Source organism: Gekko japonicus, unplaced genomic scaffold (genome assembly GCF_001447785.1).
Source record: "Gekko japonicus isolate JY-2015 unplaced genomic scaffold, Gekko_japonicus_V1.1 scaffold782, whole genome shotgun sequence".
Taxonomy (NCBI): Eukaryota; Metazoa; Chordata; class Lepidosauria; order Squamata; family Gekkonidae; genus Gekko; species Gekko japonicus.
The window spans coordinates 201551-223838 of record NW_015161973.1 but is presented as its reverse complement, the minus strand read 5'-3'; the positions used below and the strand labels follow the sequence as shown (position 1 = coordinate 223838).

At 41.3% G+C, this 22288-nt stretch overlaps 1 protein-coding gene across 1 annotated transcript in view; it reads left to right on the top strand.

Annotated features, from left to right (window-relative positions):
• Positions 1-22288, top strand: part of AFF3 (AF4/FMR2 family member 3) — a 399168-nt gene that overhangs the window by 246599 nt on the left and 130281 nt on the right. Inside the window, exons 5-6 of the mRNA XM_015429703.1 lie at positions 8902-8938; positions 16421-16472. Coding sequence (XP_015285189.1) covers positions 8902-8938; positions 16421-16472 — 89 coding nt within the window. The remainder of the gene's footprint in view (positions 1-8901; positions 8939-16420; positions 16473-22288) is intronic.

Here is a 22288-nt window from a genome sequence, read left to right as displayed (position 1 = left end):
CCATTTATACTCACTCTCTGTTTCCTATTAATCAGCCAGTTTTTGAACCACAAAAGGACTTGTCCTTTTATCCTGAGACTATTGAGCTTACTTAGGAGCCTTTGATGAGGAACTTTATCAAAAGCTTTCTGGAAGTCAAGGTAAACAATATCTATTGGGTCCCCCTTGTCCACATGTTTGTTCACCCCCTCAAAGAACACTAACTGGTTAGTGAGACAAGATCTTCCCTTACAGAAACCGTGCTGAGTCTGCCTCAATAGGTTTTGTTCATCTATGTGCCTACTAATTCTTTCCTTAATAATGGTTTCCACCAATTTACCCGGTATTGACATCAGACTGACTGGCCTGTAATTTCCTGGATCTCCTCTGGAACCCTTTTTAAAGATGGGAGTGACATTAGCTACCTTCCAGTCCTCAGGAATGGAGGCAGATTTTAAGGAAAGATTACATATTTTTGTCAGGTGATCCACAAGTTCACATTTGAGTTCACTGTGAGACACAGAGTGTTGGACTGGATGGGCCTTTGGCCTGATCCAACATTGGTGTCTCTTATGTTCTTATGTGAGGGAAGAAAGGGGGCGTGATTGCCATAGCCTACTATGACCCTTCCATGAAAAGCATGATTTGGTCATGGTCACCCATGCATTGATAATATCCATTCTAGATTACTATAATGCTGCGGTGGCTCAGTGGTTCAGATGCTGAGCTGCAGACGGGAAGGTCTGTAGTTCGGCAGTTCAAGACTCTAGTGCCACGTGATGGAGTGAGCTCCCATCTCTGCCCCAGCTCCTGTCAACCTAGCAGTTCGAAAGCAAGAAATTGCAAGTAAATAAAGAGGTACTCCTTCAGTGGGAAGGTAACAGTGTTCCGTGCACCTTGGCATCTATTTATGCCAGCCACATGACCATTGAGAAGTCTTTAGACAGCACTGGCTCTTCGGCTCGAAAACAGAGATGAGCACCGCCCCCTAGAGTTGGATTCGACTAGCTTTCAAGCAAGGGAATTTATTATTATTTATAATGCATGTTACTTTGTACTTCTATTAAAAACTGTTCAGAAACTTCAGTTTGTCCAAAATGCTGTGGCTAGGTTGTTAGAGGCTGGATATAGGGATCATATCACCACCATAGTGTAAAATCTGCATTGGCTGCCCATTTGCTTCTGAGCACAATTCAGAATTTTGATTCTTACCATTAAAGCCCAAATGGCTTGGGGCCTGGGTTACGGCCTGCATCATCCCATATTGTCCAGCCTACCACTTAAGATCCTCATCTCAAGCCCTTCTGTCTATGCCATTGCCTTCAGAGTGGAGGTGAGTGCTGACCCAAACCAGGGTGTTCTTTTCCCCCAGTATTGGTGCCTTGTCTTTGATATGCCTTGCCCTTTGAGGCTCTCTTGATACCTATCTTACCTTCCATTAGGAGCCAGGCCAAAACGTTGCTTTTTAACCAGGCTCTTAATACTAAGGCACTGTATCATTTTAGCTGCTTTACTGCCTACATCTGGCCTGTTTTATCAGCATTTTGTTTTGTGTTTGTTTTATGCCCTGGTTTGTTTGGGTTTGTTTTAGTGTTTTAGTTTTAAGCTGTCTTGAATAGGTCTCTGGAGAGGTGTCATATTAGTTTGCTAAATAAATATTAATTTATATATGTTGACAATGCACCTGGATAGATAACAGTATACTTTCTTTGCCTTCTCATTTAGTTCGCACCTACCTCTGGTAGGGTTGAACTTTGAGCCTCACCTCAATCTGACTCAGGTCTTCCAACCTGAGGTCTTCAAATTCACATTATGACCTTGTGCAAAGTTAGTATGTCTCAGATTTGCTGTTTGTAATTGTGAATAAGAACAAACAAGTAAATGAATGTGAAATAAACTGCAGAATTTATTATTACTATCTCAGATATAATGATATGGTAAGCTATAGTTAGTTAAATATATTCTCTTTTGGAGGGAACAGAGACTGGCTTTCATGTATCTTAATTCCTTTGACTTAGGCACCAATAATGACTAGTTAGCCTTGGAATAGCTCATAATTTTGAATGTATGTCATTTACTAAGCAGTTAATCTTTACTCGGCATTAAACCTACACATATTTATGTTAATTAACTTTATTGTTGCAATTTATTTCATTTGAAATATTCTGCAGGAACAGTAAAACTGCCTCTGAAAAGGGTACTTGACATTGTTTATACTTAACCGAAATGGCACTTTCAGGTATAAATGGAAGCTTCTAAAGATCAGGAGAGCATAAATAATATAAAGTAATGCATTCTCACAATCAACAAGATACTTGCCGTTACAAAATATTACCAGCTTTTATCATGTATCTAACTCAGTGAAATATCATAATTGCTTTGAATTATTCAAAGCAAATTTGAACTGACATACTTGGGAGATGTAGCACAGTGTTTTTGCCAAAGTGATGAAGTTTGCTTTTTTTATATAAATCATCAACAGTTTTCTTGTGTGGCATAGTTATAAATCACCTCTATGAAGTAGTTGTCTGCTGGTCTGTTGGAGACTAATATAAAGTTCATCTATACTGGTTAAAACCATATTTGACCTGCAATATGGTTGATATGTTATTACATGGTGTATCTCCCCTCTCTTGGTACTTATCATATTTACTGTACTTTGGTATGGTCTTTTCTTTCCCCTTACTATGCAAATAAAATCAGTAAACAAAATGTGATAAGATGTAAGTATCAGTAAGAAACGAGATAGATTTGGGTGGGTAGCAAGGGTCATTTCGTAGAAAAAGAGCTAGGGGAACTCATTAGCATAACTCATTAGCATATGCCACACCCCTTGACATCACCGGAAGTGTGTCATAAGGCCACACCCCCTGACATCACCGGAAATGTGTCATAAGGCCACACACCCCGCCCCCAACAGTCCCAGCCCTCTTCTCCTGCCTCCTCCTGGCTGAATGAGGGCCGGAAGCGGGGCGGCCGGAAGCAGGGGGCGGGGCTTCGTCATGTGCCCCGCCCCCGGTACCTCACCCGGGGGAACTGTGTTCCCCCGCGTTCCCCCCCGAAATGACCTCTGGTGGGTAGCCATGTTGGTCTGAAGCAGCAGAACAAAGTTTGAGTCTAGTGGCACCTTTAAGACCGACAAAGTTTCATCCTGGGTATAAACCTTTGTATGCACACTGTGTTAAGACCAACAAAGTTTTATTCTGGGTGCAAGTTTTCATGTGCACATGAAGGTTTATACCCAGAATAAAACTTTGTTGGTCTTAAAGGTGCCACTGGACTCAAAACAGTATGTACACAAAAGTTGATACCCAGGATGAAAAGTTGATACCCAGGATGAAACAGTATGTACACAAAAGTTGATACCCAGGATGTACACAAAAGTTGATACCCAGGATGAAACTTGGTTGGTCTTAAAGGTGCCACTGGACTCAAACTTTGTTCAATAAGAAACAAGTGCAGAATAAGAATGCAGGAGGAAAATCATTAAACTCTGGAGCTGTTACAAGAAGCCAAGTGAATTACCTGGAAATTATTATGAATTACAAGTTTATTTTTTGCCAACACAAAAGATGGATACAGATTACCAGTTTACCACATAGATAATATGGGGAAACTTGCTCGCTTCCTAAATGTATGATAAATGCTGCAGTACAGATGTCCAAGACTGACTTTGTATTACTCTGTTGTAACTATTGCTCAGCACCTGGTTATTGACTCATTGCATTAATGTGGAATGAAGAGTAAAGAGTCCTTCCTGTCCCTCCATGCATTATAGAAGCCTATTTGCCAGCATAAATGGGAATATAATTTAAATTATACATACATGTTCTTTATTAAACTAAATATCTTGCTTTCCCCCCGGAAATGGTTTTTTATACACACACACACGCATGCACAGGAACACCACCAGTGTATATACCCAAACCCTGATTAATTCCTTCATTGCATTACATTCTACATACTATAAAATGATAAGGGTTCAGTTCTTAAGAGCACCCCCCCCAATATCTAAATATAAGTTTGAAAACACACACACAATGGCTAATGGAGAAGATAGTTTCAGTATTTTAGTATATATAAGTGATGTGAGTTATTGTGAATCTGAAAAAGCTGTAATATAGAGAAGACTCTAGCCATGAAACCTTGGGTGGGAGGCTTTGTACCTTCTACACCCAATGCAGCCACCTAACTACGTGGAAAAGGTGTGGAATCTTTACCCTACACATAAGAATGATTCGCAAAAGGGCTCATAGTGCATTTTTCATAATACAGGCAACAAAACATCCATGTGGATGAAAACCTTGTCACGTGGAAAATTTATCGTCCATATTAGCTCAAAGAATATCACTTTTTGTACCTCAATCCAATGCATTGTTTCTACAAGTAAGTCATATTGTATTCAAAGGGTCTTTTTCCATCTGGGCAAAATTACACATTAAACAGAAAAACATTATCAGGGGATCTGCTGCTCCCACCTGGAGGCTGGCAACCCTACTGACACTGGCAAGAGAAAAAGAGTTAGTGATGGCATGATTTCAGTTTCGGGGGAAACCCAGAAGTAGCACCACACCCTCTCTAGGAATCACTAGAAACTCTGTGGTAAAACCACATCATTTCTGGCAATTCCTAAAGAGACATGACACCACTTCTGGGTTTTTCCCTGAAGTAATGTCACACCATTGCCAAGAGCTGCTGCCCCATGTCCCTGTCTCCCTGGTCTCCTGCTGGATACCCTACACAAAAGAGAACTGCCTAGAGTCCAGCAGGTAGCACGCAGACAGGGCGCAACATGCCCACAGAGCAGAACAGTACTAAGAAATTAGATATGTTGAAGAATTTATCATTTAATATTTGCATTTGATGCATCTCATTCTTGTTCGATAGTAGAAGAAAAGAGTAAGAGTCCAGTAGCACCTTAAAGACTAACAAAATTTAGTCACTAAGTGAGCAGTGACTCATGAAAGCTCACATCCTACCATAAATTTTGTTAGTCTTTATGGTGCTACTGGACTCCTACTCTTTTCTGTTGCTACAGACAGACCAACACAGCTACTCATCTTGTTTTATAGTAGTTTGGTTAATGATTTATATTGAAAGAACATTAGTTTTTATTGTGTAGTGGTTCTGCATAGTATAAATACTGCAACTAGGTAGAAATGTGACCTACTACCATTTTTAACCTACCCTTCCTCCAAGGAACTCAGGGCAACAAACATGGCACTCCCTTCTTCCATTTTATCTTTAAAACATCCCTGTGAAGAAAGACAGGAAGAGAAAGGATAAAGGTTACCCAGTAAGCTTCATGACTAAGTGGGGATTTGAATCGAGGTCTCCCCAGCAGTTGTCCAACCCTCTTAACCCAGGAGACTCCAACAGGTAGCTTGTGAGGTATCAGCAGTTCTCTTGCTGGTCTAGAGTACCTCATGCTCCCCTAGAAGACCCAGGAAAAGATGGTGAAAAGATCTGTACCAGGCTTAATTGTTTAAAGAAAAAGTTTATATTCGATAAGATTTTTCTCTGTGCTTTTTAGCTGATAACAACATTTCTGGTGCTCTTCCTAGTCCATGTTCTGTTTTTAGAACAGGACAAAACTTGATAGAATGTAAGGTGGGGGGACGGGGAGTCACTCAGGATAGTAGCTTTCATTAAAGAAAAGGTTGGTGACTCCTTTCTAATCACTACCCCATACTGGACCTCAGTGATCAGTTCTTTAATGAGCAATGAGGACTAATTTGAATGAATTGGGAAGGAGCCATGGCCCAGTGGAAGAATATCTGGGGTCCCAGGTTCAATCCCTGCAAACTCCAGTTAAAGAATCAGGTAGTAAGTTATATGAAATACCTCTACCTAACACCCTGGAGAGCCACTACCAGTCTGTAGACAATACTGACCATGATGGACCAATGGTCTGATTCAGTATAAGACCATTTCAGGTGTGTGTTCTTCTGCAAATATACTGAAGTGGTGTTTTGCTGATTATTTTATGTATGTATTAGATCTTGTGGGTTCAAGGGTACATGTGCCCATGCCCTCAGAAGCTCCCTCATTTGTTGCACTTCTATCTGCCCTATTTGGGGTCACAGAGCCACAGAACTGGAGAGGGGACAGGGTTTGCAGCACCCGATTGTTCCTCCTCCTCTCCACTGGGTATCTGTTGCACAGCCTAGAGAGACAGCCCACCAGTGTCCTCACTGACCCCCTTCTAAGCTCATGAGCCTAGTGCAGCAGGCTGCACATGCCCAGTCAGCTTGGGAGAGCTAGCAGATTGGTGAGAATTCAGGAAAATTTTAGCCTGTACCTGTGACGTTTCTCCCCTTCTCATTACATTGACTGGGCTAAATTGCTGGCAGTTGTTGGCAGCATCTGCACTGGGGCCTTGAGGAGCCCAAACTGTGTTGTTGCTGTTGCAGCGATCCTCCTTGTTGTCACTGTCATGACCCGCTTCTGTGTCGTCATTAAAGTAGTTTAATCTCATGACTCCTAAATAACTCCAGGTGCAGTTTCAGGACTGTGAGCCAGGCCCATTCCTAGACAAATCCAAAGAACTGCAGAATGTAAAGGAACTGGAAACATGGATTTGCTTATGAATAAATATAACTAAATGAATTAAGAGTAACTGTATATCATTAAATGTATAAAATGGATGGGAGATTATCAAGGGAAAAAGAGAATTAAATGATATGCTGAGATACTTAATTCATTGCTGATAGCATTATTTTAACTATTGCATAAAGACTGAACAGAAGAGAATGAAATAGTTTATTGGGAAGACAGATAAGACATCAAGGGAAGGAGAAGAGGGGCTGGTGCATGAGATCCAATGCCACCTATTGAGTCACCAGAATAAAGTTTAGATGGATCATGGATAGGCATCTGCTGGTACAAGTACAGTTCTATAAGTATTTGGGCATTGTATTTCACTCTCTTGGTAAATGGACGGCATACCTCTGTCATGCACAAGCAAATGCCAAACAATCTGTTCAAGCAATGATTTATTTTTATTATGTCAAAAGTGGATGCTTTATTCTTGCTGCAGTTCAAGTATACAGGGCCAAAATGATGCCTCTGCTACTTTATTGGGTACCTGTCTGGCTTGATGGATGCAGTCCAAATGTAGAATACTGGCACGATTCCGCAGAGCTATTCTGGGACTCCCTGAATGTGTGATAGCCACAATTACCATCCTCTAGGTGGGATTATGTTCATTAACAGCTATTGCAAGGATTGCAGCCATAAATTTCTGGCTGATGATTTGCCATCGAGATCCATCCTCGAGTTTTGCCTCTTTAGTATTGAAAGATGTATTTATCAGCAAATGTTATATTTCAGGAAATTAACAGTGCTGGATTTTCTACCCTAGCTTCATGGTTTTACAATTAGAAAAGACCTGAGCAGTAGTCAAGTAAAGATTTGCGATATAGATTATCAAAATATGTATGCTGTGCCATGTAGACCTTGCTCACTTTTAACCTTAGGTGTAAACTTTATAGTATTTCAGAACGGTCTGGGCTATTTAAAAACACTGAGTGTACCAAAATATAGGACAGCTTATATATTAGCATGTTGTAGTATTTTGCCATCAGCCGGCATATCTGCTCAAGTAATCAACTATGTCCCCGTGGTACAGGGCTGACAGAAACGGCATCCTATGTACTGTTGTTCTGTAATGTTTATAAAGGATGTATAGATGATGTAACTGCTCCATTATCAACTATAGAACCAGGCTTTTCAGCAGAACAGCTATCATTTTTCTTGCTGGGAAAAGTGTAGCTATCAATAAAAAAAGTGGCTGTCTTTTTCAGTGTAGCCAGTGAGACCAGATCCTGGATATTAAAAGAACTTTCTTACTCATACATGTACAATTGCAAAATTTCACTTTAATGACTGTATTACTGAATGGTCAGTTGACATATAGAAGAGCTGTTATTGGTGACTTGTCCAGGTACTGGAGGGCCTGGGCCAACTTAGGCCTTTTACTCATGTCAGTTTCCCTTCACATTCAGGTTACATGTCCATTGGTTTCCCCCCCCCTTCCGCACATGTTTTGATTGCTTCCAGGCTGGCTTCACTTTTTTGCCCCCCCCTTTGAGTGCTCTTTTGTGGCATCTTTGGGGGGGGGGGTTCATGGCCAAGCCAAAGTGAACAAAAGACCAGAAAGAAAACATCAGAGTTTTCTTTGCTGCCTTTTGCTGCCTCTTGACATCAACTTCTCTGCCCACTTCAAATTTGTTCCTGCCCATCTATCTATCTCCAGCACTGTAAACGGAAGCCCAAGACGGACTGCATTTTTTCACACAACTTTTGGATTTCCCAACCATCATTTTAATATTTTAATTGAGTGATCTGAGACTAGCAATAAAACACTAATTAAGTTTTAAAAGTGCTGCACAAGGTTTCATTCCCTTGCTGGTACTGACTTGAAAAGGGGGCCACTTGAAAAGGGGGCCATAGAGGAGGCAAACAGCAGTGTCCCCAGTGCAAAAAAAAAAAAGGATTTCAGTGCTGCATGCAAACAAAATGGGGGAGGGTCGTCAGCACAGAATGATATTGACATGAGAAGGGAAACGTTAGTTTCTGAAACTCATCAGGATTGGGCTCCTTCAGGCAGGTATGTTTGCAGGTCGGATGTCCTGTTCAAATGTAGCTAAGGAGGTAGACTAAGAAATGCCACATCCTACCACAGATATGTTACCCTTTGACCCGTTTTCTTCCAGAGTTGGCTAGAGTGGTAGTCCAAGCCCTCTATGCAGCAGAATTGCTTTGTGTTCTTCCCTTGAATGCAGAAGGGTGACAGTTCCTGAACTTGTAACTAAACATGTTGTTAACCTAGCTTCTGTTGTTAACCTAGGTTATTTCACTGTACTAATTCATCTTTTTCATTATAAACTATATAACTGATTCATGTTTTTGTTTTTTCAGGACTCGCAGCATGTCTCTACAGGACACAGCAATCAAAGTAAGATCAACCACTTTGCAGTTACATTTGATGGAAATGCTGATTCTATATGTGTACAATGAAATAAAGGAGGGATAATTAATGGAAATATGTAGTTATTACAGCATTCCAAATGGGGACCTATAATCGGATAATCTTGGATGTCAGCAACTAGTAAAATATGGGTAGGATAAAATTTAGCAGTATAGGATTACAAGGAAAAAAACTCACTCAGAATAGATATATCCAAAATTCCTATTTGGCGGCTTCTTTTTTTAATGCCCTAAAAGCACATAACACCTATTTAGCCAATGTAGAGTCCTCTTAGTCTTTCTATTTAGAGTCCTAAAACATACACTAAGGAAGGACAATGAATACAGAAGATTCTTTAACTCATTGCTGACATTCTAGTTCTCATGTAGGCGTCACCAGTCTGTGAACAGTGAATTTAGTTACATTTAGATGCAACTAAAACATGCGACCTCTGCACTGAAAAGGAAAGAGGGAATTGTTATGTGAGACAAGCTATTAGTTCTTTCCCCTGACGTACCTGATTGGTGTTAATGTTGCCCTGCATATTAAAAATACATGACCCTATCCTGTTCACAACATGAAAGCATCCCTAACATAAGCTGTATTGTGTTAGCTTCGTGACCTCTCTTATAGCAGACAGCACTATTTGCAAATTACAGAAGCTGTGTTTGAAGATGAAAAATGTTCTGTGCCAGTAGATAGGGCTTTGAAAATGACTGGTCACCTACTGAGCAAGGAGAAACTTATCCAGAGGGGGAAATGTTAGGAGGCTTTTGGTTTAATTCAGGACAGCACTTCTCTAAAGAAAGGTCAGGGATGAAAAGCAGCGTGGTAGAAAAAGCAATGCGGGATGGTGCTGCTTAATTACCAGCAACTGTTTGATATTGCTGTGAAGACCAGCACCGAGGAAATAATAAAATGGTAACAAAGACGGTTTCAATACCATAATGAATACAGCAATGATAGCAGAAAGTACTAAAGAACAAAATGGAGATAAAGATAGACCAGCTGCTCTGGATGCAACATTAAGAGAAGGATAACTATCATAACTTGCTTTAAAATTAGAAAGTTTGCATTGGTCTGGCAATTGTCTGCTGCTGTTAAATTGTTAATGATCTTTGGTTCATGAAACAGACTAATGATGACAAAGAAAACTGCCATGATCAGAGAAACCGGAGGGGAGAAATCAGGGTGCACCATTGTACTGTTTCTCTGTTGGTAAATATCAGTTCCGTGTCCCTGCTTCTCCCTGCCCCCCTCCCAAAGGTACTAATTATGGTACATGGGTAGTTCCCCCCTGTTCCCTTGAAGGGTACAAATTCTGGTACTTTGGTAGAATGAGGAAGTAGAGTAGTAAGGTCTTCGTACCATAATTTTTAAAACAAAAATGGCACCCTACAAAATTAACTAGGAGAGAGGAAGAGAGGCTGTTGTTCAGGTAAAGAAAAGAAAAGCAGCACTGTGTGTGCTGATCTTTCCCTTTTGTTTCCCCTAATCAGGGCAATAATTCTTTCTGTGTTGTGTTAGTAGAGCTGGGGGAGGATTGGTTCTAGATGTACATTTTTCCTAATTCCGTATGCTTGAGTCACTTACTAATCCGAAATGCCTTCCTCCAAGGTGGGATTCCAGATGAAATCTTTGGACTTTGTCCATGATGGATGATGCAACTCCAAGTCTTATACAGGAGACAGTACAGATAGCCTGAGATATGGCAACCTTACCCTGGTTAACAGATGATGTCAGTGATAAAAATGTATATACTTTTGGCAAAATTAACATTGGAGTGTGTAGCAATATATAATAATGGAGCTAGAGAATATTAACAAATGATAGAGAACAGTGAAGCGATGATGTAGATGTAGTAACAAACTGTAATAAGTCTCTTGGCCTATATGTTGTTTGTTGTAGTTGTTTATGTCTGTGTGTAGGTATATAAGAAAACAATAAAGGTGTACCTTCGGGTACTTTAAAAAAATGTATATACTTTCATCACCACAAAACCCGCAAAGTTTTCAGTCCAACACTTATCCTGGAATATATGCTTTAATATTGCATCACCTCCTCTGATAGGCCATCAGATGGAAGCCAAATGGTGTTTGGAGAGTGAGATGCGCCATCCAAGAATAAGAATTTGAGAACGTATAAACATTGATCAGAAATCTGCCAACTAGAATTGCCTTAGTGTATATGTTTTGTATAACTAAGGAGATATAGTGAGAGAGAGAGAGAGAGAGAGACAGCCCTTTTTAAAATTCCCAGTTTCACAACAAAACTTACTAGTAACATGCCAGGCCAGTAATGAATTCCTATATGGAGTTATTGCAACAACACCAAAAAGTTCACAGTTTGGGTAGATCCATGTCATCAGCTGGAGGTGCAAGTATCCTCTGAGCTCAGTGCCTCCCCTCCCCCTTTGGTTGGAGAGGCAACTGCAGCCTGTCCTTCAGAGACAATGACCTGGCCAGTTATCCATACTCTCATCAGGTCCAAGTTAGGCTACTGCTATGTACTTTTCATAGGGATATCTATGACTCTCCAGAAGCTTTGACTAGTAAAAGATATGGCTGCTTGCTGGTATGAGTTAACAGGAACATATCTTGCCAGTTTTGAAAGATACACTCCACTCCACTTCTGGGCTCAGTTAAAGACACTGAGAATTAGCTGTAGAGCCCTAAACAGACTACAACAGGGCACTTAAGGACTGCCTATTTCCATAGAACCCTACCTAACAGTTACAGTCCATTTCATAATCTATGTGACCACCATAGCCGGTCACACAGAAGCTGTTGATCATGCAGCTGTTGATTGTGCATGCTAGGCTGCTAATGCCCCAGATCATCATGAGATATTTATTTGAAAAGTAGCCAAGTGAGCTCTTAGCTCCTGTGCTACTTTTATGCTTCCACGGTTACTGTCCATCCTAACTCTCCTACTCTTCCCTTGGTCTCCACAGCCAGGAACCCTTCCTTTCCTGGTGTTATTGTTTCATTTCCTGAAGATGTCATACTTCCACGGCTAAAAAAAAGCCTTGGTCAATTTTATTAGGATATTTGGTTAATACAGCAGAGCTTTGCCTGGTCATAGAAGCATGATACTGAGTGCAGTAAGAAGTCTCCCAAGAAGTATATTGCAGAAAAGGTAAGCTTACATTTATTCAAGTAGATCCAGTTCACATTCAGGTTGCATTCAGGAGAGAAAGAAGCCTAGTCTAAAGAGTACTTTCCCTACCACAAATGGCCAGCTTGTCTGGCATCATGTGTGTGGGAGTATGAGGGCAATTGTATCCACTGGAGAGACCTGCAGAGAAATGTGTCTCCATGGAAGGCCACGTGAAGAAGTAAAAGGACAAAGTGTGTGAGAGAGGAGGGGTCAGAGGGCAGCTCCCAAGTTAAGACAAAGAGAGGCATCCCATTCAAGGAGATAACACCTACACACACTTAGAGTGATGGGCCCCCCACCGCAAATGTAGGGTTGCCAAATCGAAATTGGCCGGGAGCGGGGGGGCTCTTTGTTTTCCCCTCAAATGGCGTGGCTCCGCCCCCAGCATCCGACGTCACTTCTGGGTGACGCGGACGCGGGGGTGGGGTTTCCCCCGGGCCCCGATTTCGCGGGAGCGGGAATCGGGGCTCGAAACCTGGGGGGAATTCCGCCCCCCGGGGGCATTTGGCAGCCCTACCCAAATGTCCAGGCATGCTGAGTTGCTCACTCTAACAAATTTCATTTTCAGGTCCTTTGAACTAATATACTTGCAATACATTCGTATGCATTGTTACTCCAGTCCAGTCTAAGCCAATTGAAGTGAATGAGCATACACTGAACTGACTGTGTGTACAAATGCATTGCATGTGTAATTCATATGAAGCAGTGTCAAGCCTAGAAACCTAAAAAGAAACAGGTGAGTCTTTCTTAGTCTTGGATGTGCACATATTCAGGAAATATATTCTCTCTTGCACGAAAAGGTTTGGTGCTGTGGAGATCTCAAACTTAATGGAGAGACAACCTGTTTTTTGAGACTACCTTTTATTTTGGGGCAGAAAATAGTTTAGGGGAAGGGACAACCTAGGTGCATCTGTATAAATGTTTTTAAAATGCAGCTATTTTCTAGTGATCAAAAGCTCTGACCACAGTTTGCTCAAAAATTGTTCCCAGAACAGAGAGTGCTCTAGCATAATTTTTTTTGTGGTGGGTTCCATGATACCCTGACATAGCCTTTTTACTTCTAGCTTTTTTAGAGTGTTAAGTTATTATTGTGTTTTAACTAGTGTTCTGTTTTGTTACGTTACTGCTTTAACGTTGGAAGCTGCCTTACTAGTAATAATACTGAGAGGAGGGATGGGGCATACATATATGAATAAGTTTTGTTTGAGGCTGAGAAATTACATAAAATAAATTCCTGCACTGTCAACTTGTTGCTTAATATTTACAATGACATTCTAAGCTTGTGTTGATTTAGAACAGCTCTGACTGCAGGCTTGAGACACTTATTTCAGAGTTCTGGTAATGTGGTAGCTTCTGTGTTGCCAGATGTTGCATCTGAAATAAGAACTGCAAAGCCTGCATCTCATTTTAAGCATTTTTCTCCAGCAGTTAAAGTATAATTGCCATTCTCCTGAAATTACAGTTTTATCTTTAGTGCTTTCTGCATACACTGCGAGTATTAATCTTCTAGCAATATTATTATTAATCACCTAGCAATAAGCACTCCTTCTTTAGGAGAAAGATAGATAACCAATGGCGTATTCCAAATAATAAAAGTTAAGACTACACAGAAAACCAGGTGACTTTCTTTTTGATATTTTACCTGTTGAAATTCATGATATTAGATAAAAAGCAGTTATTTAGTAGTAACAGTAAATCTAAGTTAAAACAATCAAAATATCCTGCCCACCTGTACTCCAAGAGCTAATACTTAATTGAATTTTACTCAAGTTACATGTTAATTTTCTAATGCGTATCAAAATCATCAGCTACCTAATTTTTCTCATGTACATGCCTCAGCTGTTTTTAGTAGAAATTTACTAAAAATGACCATATGTTCACTAGCTTCAGTTTTTCAGCTTAACGTCTCTCTGTCAGGAGCTACAGACCTAAGGAAGCTTCACAATAACAAATCCCAAATCTCTGCTAGTAGATAGAGAAGTCCTTCCATTTTAATTCCAGGGAATCTCTCAACATATTATAAAATATTCTGTTCTTTAAGTGTTCAGGTCACGTAGGTGGAATGGCTTTCGTCTTTTTGTCTGAAAGTATTCTATGGCTGCGGTCACACGGAACTTTAGCCACACTAGAGAGACGGAAGATAGGCAGATTTTTCGGGCATGATCTCACTGCCACATCTGGGAAGCATAGAGCTCCCGTGGCTCACCCGAGGCTTCCCGCCGAAGATGCGGGGTAAAAAACTAGTACCTCCGAGGTACTAGTTTCCGGTAACTGCGGGGCAAGGGCGGGCGTCTGATCGCGTTTCCGGTGGCATCTGGCACCCGCCCATGTCCCCTTGCAAAAAGGTTTTTTTCCCCGAACTCTTCATGGATGCACACAAGCACCCAACGGAGCATGCGCATACTTTAGTGTACAGGAAAAAACGTTTGCCACATCGTGCTGCTTCTTTGCCGCGCAGCAGGATTGTCCTGTGATCAGCACATCCCCCCTACCCACGGGACCTCCACCGAACCTCCACGGGATGTCGGATCGCGCAACCACGCATTATTTTGCCCCGGGGCAAACAGCCACATCTCCCCCCCCCCCCCGGCGATATCCGGCCCGTGTGACCAGGGCCTAACAGTTGTTTTTTAAATACTTGGGTTATCTACCTGAGGTTTTTATACAGAATATGACAAGGGCTGGTGCTTTTTTCTGCTCTGAATGAAGCTGCTGAGTAAGATCACTTGTAGTTATGGTGTTGAGCATCATTAATATGTTGATAACACATGGGCCTCTACAGTGCTCTACATGAGGCTCTACAGCAGCTTTCTCTGACCAGAATTAGTTTCTGGAAATTGTGGCCAAGTGGGTGAAAATAAATGAAATAAAGATGAATTCCAAAAAGATGATGGTGATTCTGGTACTGCATTGCAATGTTCTGAAAGAAATTGATTTACTTGTGATAAGTGAGGCTGCTGATATGTGTCTGTCCAGTTACAAGGCAAGAGGTGCTCCTTGCCCCTTTCCCTCTTTTCAAAAAACAGTTTGAAGCTGTAGCTAGGAGAGCCTTTTTCAGCTAACAATCCTGTGTGGAGGCTGTCCTCCTTATAGATAGGTCTGACCATTCAATACTGATGCATGATTCAGGACCTTCTAGACGTCTTTAATAAACTCTATCTGAGACTGCCCTTGAAGACCAATCGGACACTTCAACAAGTGCAAAATGCAGCCACCCATCTTTTGTTGGGTATTAGGATCATGACAATACGTAAACCAGTTAGTATCCACTGGTAACCATATGTTTGTCAGCACAGTATGTAAGCCGCCCTAACTTATGTAAGCCGCCCCGAGCTGAATACTGGATGGGGCGGGATATAAATCCCAAAAATAAATAAATAAACAGTACAAGATGCCAGTGTTAATGTTGAAAGCCGCTCATGGCCTAAGATCCACACAGGTGAGGGACAAGTTCTCTAAACATGAGCCCATATTTCAAATAAGAACTGGGAAATATGGCCAGCTTCTGACCAAGTTGAAGATGGATGCCAGTGCATTTTCAGTGATGGCACACACTGTCTGGAATCATTTTCCATATGAGAGTGTGGTCTCTTGCAGTCTTGCAAAGGATGCAAGATATATATTTTTAAATTGCATTTAGTTGAAAAATTAAATGAGAAGACCTTTTTTTGCACTCAGTTGAAATTAATGGTGGGGGCTGTTCTGTGTTCCGTTCTTGTTGTATATTTGTTGTTTATATATTTTTATGTTTTCTTGTGTGTCTTGAATTTGGGAAAAGCTTTTTGAAAGAACATCTAAATAAATATATGTGTGCATTTGGAAAAACTGTTATGTTTATTTATTTAAAATATACTACATCTTTTCTACTGGAAAAGACAGAGAGGAGGTGAATTACCAAATATATGTAAACATAAAATCATATAAAACAGTAACTTCAAAAATAACAAACACACACACACTTTCATCCTCCCAACAAAAACTGACTACCATAAAAACATAATTCTAGAGAAAATTTAGCTTTAAAACCTTTCTGAAACGGTGCTGACATGCAACTCATTCTCAAAACCAGGAAGGTGGGTTTTCTTCTTCTCTGGTAGCCCATGGAGTGATAGCCAACAAAACCTGGAATTCGGCTGCAAATGAACGTACCATCCTAGAGAAAGGTGCCACAAACAGAGCAGTGGAGAAAACAACACTGGTGCATGGTTTCCTATAGGAGAAAGAGTCCTTTAGATAATGTTCTGATTTCTTTAAACATATGGATTATTTATTAATAATATAGATTAATGTTCCTTTCATTTCATTTCTAAGGAAAAGGTGATGTTGAGCCAAAGATTCCAGAGAACAGTGCATCACATACATCGTAAGTAAGCTTAATATATACGGTCTAAAACAGTGGTTTTTGCCTTGACATTCAAGTTTGTACCTCTTTGCTTGTTTGCCTGAAGATCCTCTTTAAACCTTTAAAACAGTGTTCTTAAAACGCTTTTGGTGATGGATGGTTTCCTAATTTATCATTCTTTGACTGCAGAAGAGACTCTATAACACCCCAAGTGTATACTCCTCCCCCAGGAGGTATAGTACCACTTCATTAAAAAAAAAAAAAAAACCTGCAAAGACTTTTGTATGAAAGCAGCAACTTCACACACTGGCTAAAAGGTATCATGTCACATATTGCCCTTGATGTACTGATGTAATTTTAAGACTGGAGTCAGCAGCTTCGCCCTCTGAACTACTGAAATCCAATTACAGCTATCAGTGGTCTCCCACAATTTGTTGACGATTCTGAATTAACAAAAGCAGTGGAGGAATGGATCAGAAAAGGCATTTGTAATGTATCAGTGTTCTTTATTCTAATGCAACAGTGAGACCTTTTATCCATTTTTTCCCCAATATACAAAGGACTCAACTGTTTTTACTGCTATAAAATCCTTCAAACCATCAAATAGATAGACTCAGGTTCGTAGGAGAGAGTGGCAATGGAAGAAAGCTTGGCTAGATAAGGAATCTTGGTCTAGTCCACGTGATTAGGGGTTAGTTTTAGTTTCTGCAGTATCACTCAACCTTTTTAGGTATTTGAAGGGGAAGCTTTTTATGTAATAGTACAGTCCTGTAAATGCTAGAGTGCATTTGGTCTACAATTTGTATCCTCCATATCCTGTTATTTCAGTTCATAGTACTGTATCATGTAAATCTTGTAAAGTGCTACCATTTGCTACATGGCCAAGTGCAGGCACAGAAAAAGAGTGCAATAAGTGTGATCTATTGTTGAATATTCTAGATAATGACTGTAAATATATATTTAAATACTTCTTCAAAACTAATTTAGGAAGTCATTCATCACAGCCTGTGAAAACTTCTGTCCTGGAGATTTTGTTATGGAAAAGGACAAGTGAATAGGTTTTCTAACACTTATTGTATAATGCTTTCAGTTTCATAGATGTGAGTGGTAAATAGTTATTTTAATAGTTATTTGATCTTTTTTTAAAGAATGCATTACAGTAAACATTTGAAGGGAGTTTTAATGCCATCTGGAGGTATGATAGAGAAGTGAACTCATGATTTTGGCTCATTTATAGTAAAATCACACCATTTACCTGTAGTTCTTAACATGGATTTAGAGAATGAAATCTACAAAATATAGTAAGCTTTTTATGTACTGAAAAGGTTTCTGGAGCCAACACGCATTTCCTATAGTGAAGTAAATACTATATTTAAATGCTTTTGAAAATGTGTTTGTTCCTTTATGCTGTTGAAAATGTGGCACCTGTAATGACTACAAAAGGTATCCTATCTGTTTAAGCCCTGTTTAATTTCACACTGGAGTCTACCATAAATTAATTTTGTTGGAGAATGTCATTTTTCAGGCTAACATGAAATATTCTCCCATGGGTTTCTGAATTATTCCATTGTTTGTGTCAAGTTATTATCGATTTATCCTTTTGACATGATGGTCCTTTGTAGGTCATTGCTGCAGATGATTACATATCTCACATTGGAGGATGAGCAAGTGAATGAGCCCCTGATAGAATAGCTGATATTGTTAAGTCTTGTAGTAGTGTTGCCTGAGTAGTTGTGGCATCTGGATCTGGGCCCTGTTCTCTGTGAAGTGGCCCATGGTTGCTGGTGTGTAAATGTTGTAGATTGGAAGAGCCAGCTCAAAGCAAAGCTTACCACCCAAAGCCTGTGTGAGAAAAGTGTTATTATCCTGGATAGGCTGTAGATCATAAGTGGTACATTGGTGTGATTCTTGTTGGGAGTTATAGGTGACAAGAAGCTTTCTTCTGGCACTCAGACTTTTATCTGATGAGGTGTTGTTTTCCAAGTTTGATTGATAAAATATCTGTGTGCACTGCTGCAATGGAGGGATCTGACGACTGTTTAAGTCATTTAAATCATTGGTTTTAATTGTTTTTATACTATGCACCTGGAGAAGATCGGACAGGGAATGCAGGGCATTTAATTCCCCCCCCCCCAAGTCTCTCTGGAGAGCCTCAGGGGGAGAGGCAGACATGTCTGGGTTCCCTGCCTGATCTTCTCCAGATGCCCCGTGGCTGCAGGGCACCTGGAGAAGATCGGGCAGGGAACTCAGGCATTTAAATCCCCCCTCCCTGAGTCCCTCCGCAGGTGGGGGGCGGGGCCTGGGTTCCTTACTGCCGGAGCACCACTCCGGGGCACTCCGACAGGAAATGACCCCTGAGTTTTGGCAGTTGTTGTTGGTAGTGGTGGCAGCTCCTTTGTTGAAGGACTGGTGGAAGAGCTCCATCTTACAGCCCTGCGGAACTGTAAGAGGTCCCGCAGGGCCCTGATCTCTTCTGGGAGCTCATTCCACCTGTGTGGAGCTGCCACTGAGAAGGCCCTGGCCCTAGCTGTAGCCAGCCTGGTGTCCTTAGGACCTGGGAGGGCCCGTCAGTTTACAGACCCTGACCGTAATGCTCTCTAGGGTACATATGGGGAGAGGCGGTCCCTCAGGTATGCCAAACCCTGGTCATATAGGGCTTTAAAAGTAAAAAACCAGCACCTTGAAGGGCCTGCCGTCACAGGGAGGGCGGGATATAAATAAAATAAATAAAATAAAATGAATACAGTATGCTATCGGCAGCCAGTGCAATGCCTTCAGCACAGGCTGGTTTTGCTCCCGCATGGGGAGGCCCATCAAAAGCCTGGTTGCAGCAATTTGCTACAGCTTCCGGATTTGTGACAAGGGCAGCCCCATGTAGAGAGCATTACAGTAGTCTAATCTCGAGGTGACCATCACATGGATCACTGTTGCCAAGTCGTTGCGGTCAAGGAAGGAAACCAACTGCCTAATCAGCCAAAGATGGTAAAAGGCTGACTTGGCAGTGGCTGCTACCTGGGCCTCCATGGTTAAGGAGGCATCAAAGAGCACTCCCAAACTTCTAACCTCTAGCGCTGGCACCAACGGTGCCCCATCGAAGGTTGGGAGTGGGATCCCTACCCCCACACTGCCCCGACTCAGACACAGGACCTCCGCCTTTGTCGGATTCAATTTCAGTCAGCTCAGTCTAAGCCAACCAGCCATGGCTTATAACACCCGGTCCAGATCTTCTGGTCTGGAGTCAGACTGGCCGCTCAACAACAGGTAAAGCTGGGTGTTATCCATATACTGGTGACATCCCAGCCCATACCTCCAGGCAATCTGGGCAAGGGGGCGCATATAGATGTTGAATAGCATCGGGGAGAGCACTGCCCCTTGAGGCAGTCCACAATCCAGTGGGTGCCTTCTGGATAGCTGTTCCCCTAGTGCCACCCTTTTTAGTTTTTAGGCTCAGTTGAAGGTACTGGTCAAAATCTTTAAAGCCTTGATCGTGCTGGTGGTTGCCCTGCCACCAGGCTCATTTATCCCTAGAACATTATTGTTTTTCCAGGATTATCTTGCCAATTAAGCTTAGCTGTCATTTGTTCTTGCTCTAATTATTATAAATTATTTTACTTTGATATAGGTCTTGCACTTTGTAAACTTTTCTAACTTTTGTTAAAATTCAGTATAGAGGTACATGAAGTAAGTAAATAAAGGCACTTTATTTCCGTTAAATGACCGGCTAATCAACTTACATTTCATTAATTAATTGGTGGATTTCACCACAGTTGGTGGCCTTCTAAAGAAAAAGGTAGTTGTTCCATACCATTAATAAGAATGTTATCTATTATCATTAATGGGAACATTATCTATGATAGCGTCATTCCTGCATCCCCGGTGTATAGGGATCATAATATCACATGAATGGCAGAAATAAAAGAAAAGAGGAAAAGGAGAAGTAAGAAACTGAGCTAACATATACTTAGGAATGGTTACAAGATTTGCAGTGCCATTCTAACAACACTTTCCTGGGAGTAAATTCCGTTTAATAGTAGTAAGAATCCCATTTAATAGTAGTAAGAATTCTTTACTCTTAAAAAAAAAAAGGAAAGGAAAGGAAAGAATAGTCAGTTGCTTGAAATCATATTGACCTTGGTAAATCCTCAAAGGAACAAGTTAATTTTGTTTCTGCATGTCTGAAACTCCATGCACAAACTGAACGTTCATAGGTACAATGGCAGTTAATTCATTCTTTCACTGGATTTACTGCTACCATCAAACATTACTCTCACAGACAGGTTTATTACTCTTCTGAATCAGGCAGAAAGCCATTCATGAGAGGAACATTTACATTTAAGTCTTCTTAAAGGGGGAAACAATCTCTCTCCAATCCAGATCACTCCATTATATATTTTTAAAAACTCAAGCAACATAGCCTCTTCAGTGTGCTTATGTCACAAACTTCCAAGGAACTACATTAAATACCTTTTACTCCTTCTGCAACAGAGCTCCCACTGGTCTTCCAGTTTACTTCTAGAGAATTTTGGGTCCACTTTAAGGCTTCCACACTGAATGGGCATATCTTGCATTTGGCACTGGTGTCAGGTTCCACAGCCAACAACTGAGTACACGCTTATCAGAAAGGTTATACTTTATTGCAACGCTATAGATGCAATAACAAAATCACTGTTAAGAATGGCGTCACCCCTACAAGCATAATGGGATATAGGGTATTCGTATGCACCCCCCCTTCCTTAGGCCAATTAGCCACATTCCCCCGCGCGGGAGAAGGAGCCCCAGGCCGTTAGAGCCGAAGCTGAGAACTGAAAGCGCTCCCACGATTCCCTGAATCCCAGACAACACACACCACCTGCAAGGCCATAGATAAGCAAGCGTTACAGAAGCGAAGAAGGAATGCAGCGGTACTTGGTACACAGGGCAAGCAAGCATCCCACCCCCAACCCTTACGGCAGCATAGCTGACAACTGGAAGTTTATACCAGGTAATGGTTGGGGCATCAGCTTTCATTTGTAACATCTGTCACGTCAGACACAAAGTTCTTACTGTAGATGCCGAACTGTCACCTTTGGAGATGACATATGGGGTTCTACCCTCTCACCTGTGTTATTTATTATGAAATAAGCTGCATTCACAGCTTTTGCATATCCATTTGCAGATAATACCCAGCGTTATATTTCATTAACTAAGCCTCCAGAAGTCTCTGCCCTGGGCTGTAGCCTGGACCTGGAGGTGAGGTAGCTGAAGGGAGACAAGCTGAGGCTGAATCCGAATAAGATGGAGCTAATGCTGATCAGAAAGCTCAAGGACTGAGGGGAGTTATACTACCAATGGATGTCAGATTATCTGAAGAGCTCAGGGTTGCTTTTGGATCTGCTGATGGAGAACAAATCAGGGCAATTGTCAATAGTGCCTTCTATCAATTACATCTAATGTGGAAACTAATCCCCTCCTTTAACTCAGCTAACTTCACCATTACCTCAAGGCTGAATTACTTGCATGTGCTTTACTTGGGGCTGCCTTTGAAGACTATTTTGTCACTCATTTGTCCCCTATTGCTTTGGGTCTCCCCCCCCCCCGACTCTTCCACATGTGTTTTGCTCCCTCTGGGACTACTGGGGAGAGCAAAACACATGGGGGGGGGCTGAAGCAAGAGGGACGAACGATTGACAAAAATGACAGTGCAGAAGAGGCCTATCCGGAAACTTCAGTTTGTTCAGAATGCATCAGAGTCTGTCTTTTAATTAAGACTCATAGTTCCTGTCACACTGCCTGTTTTAAAATAATTGCATCAGTTGCCAGCTTGTTTCTGGGCTCAGTTCAAGGTGCTTTAAAGCCTT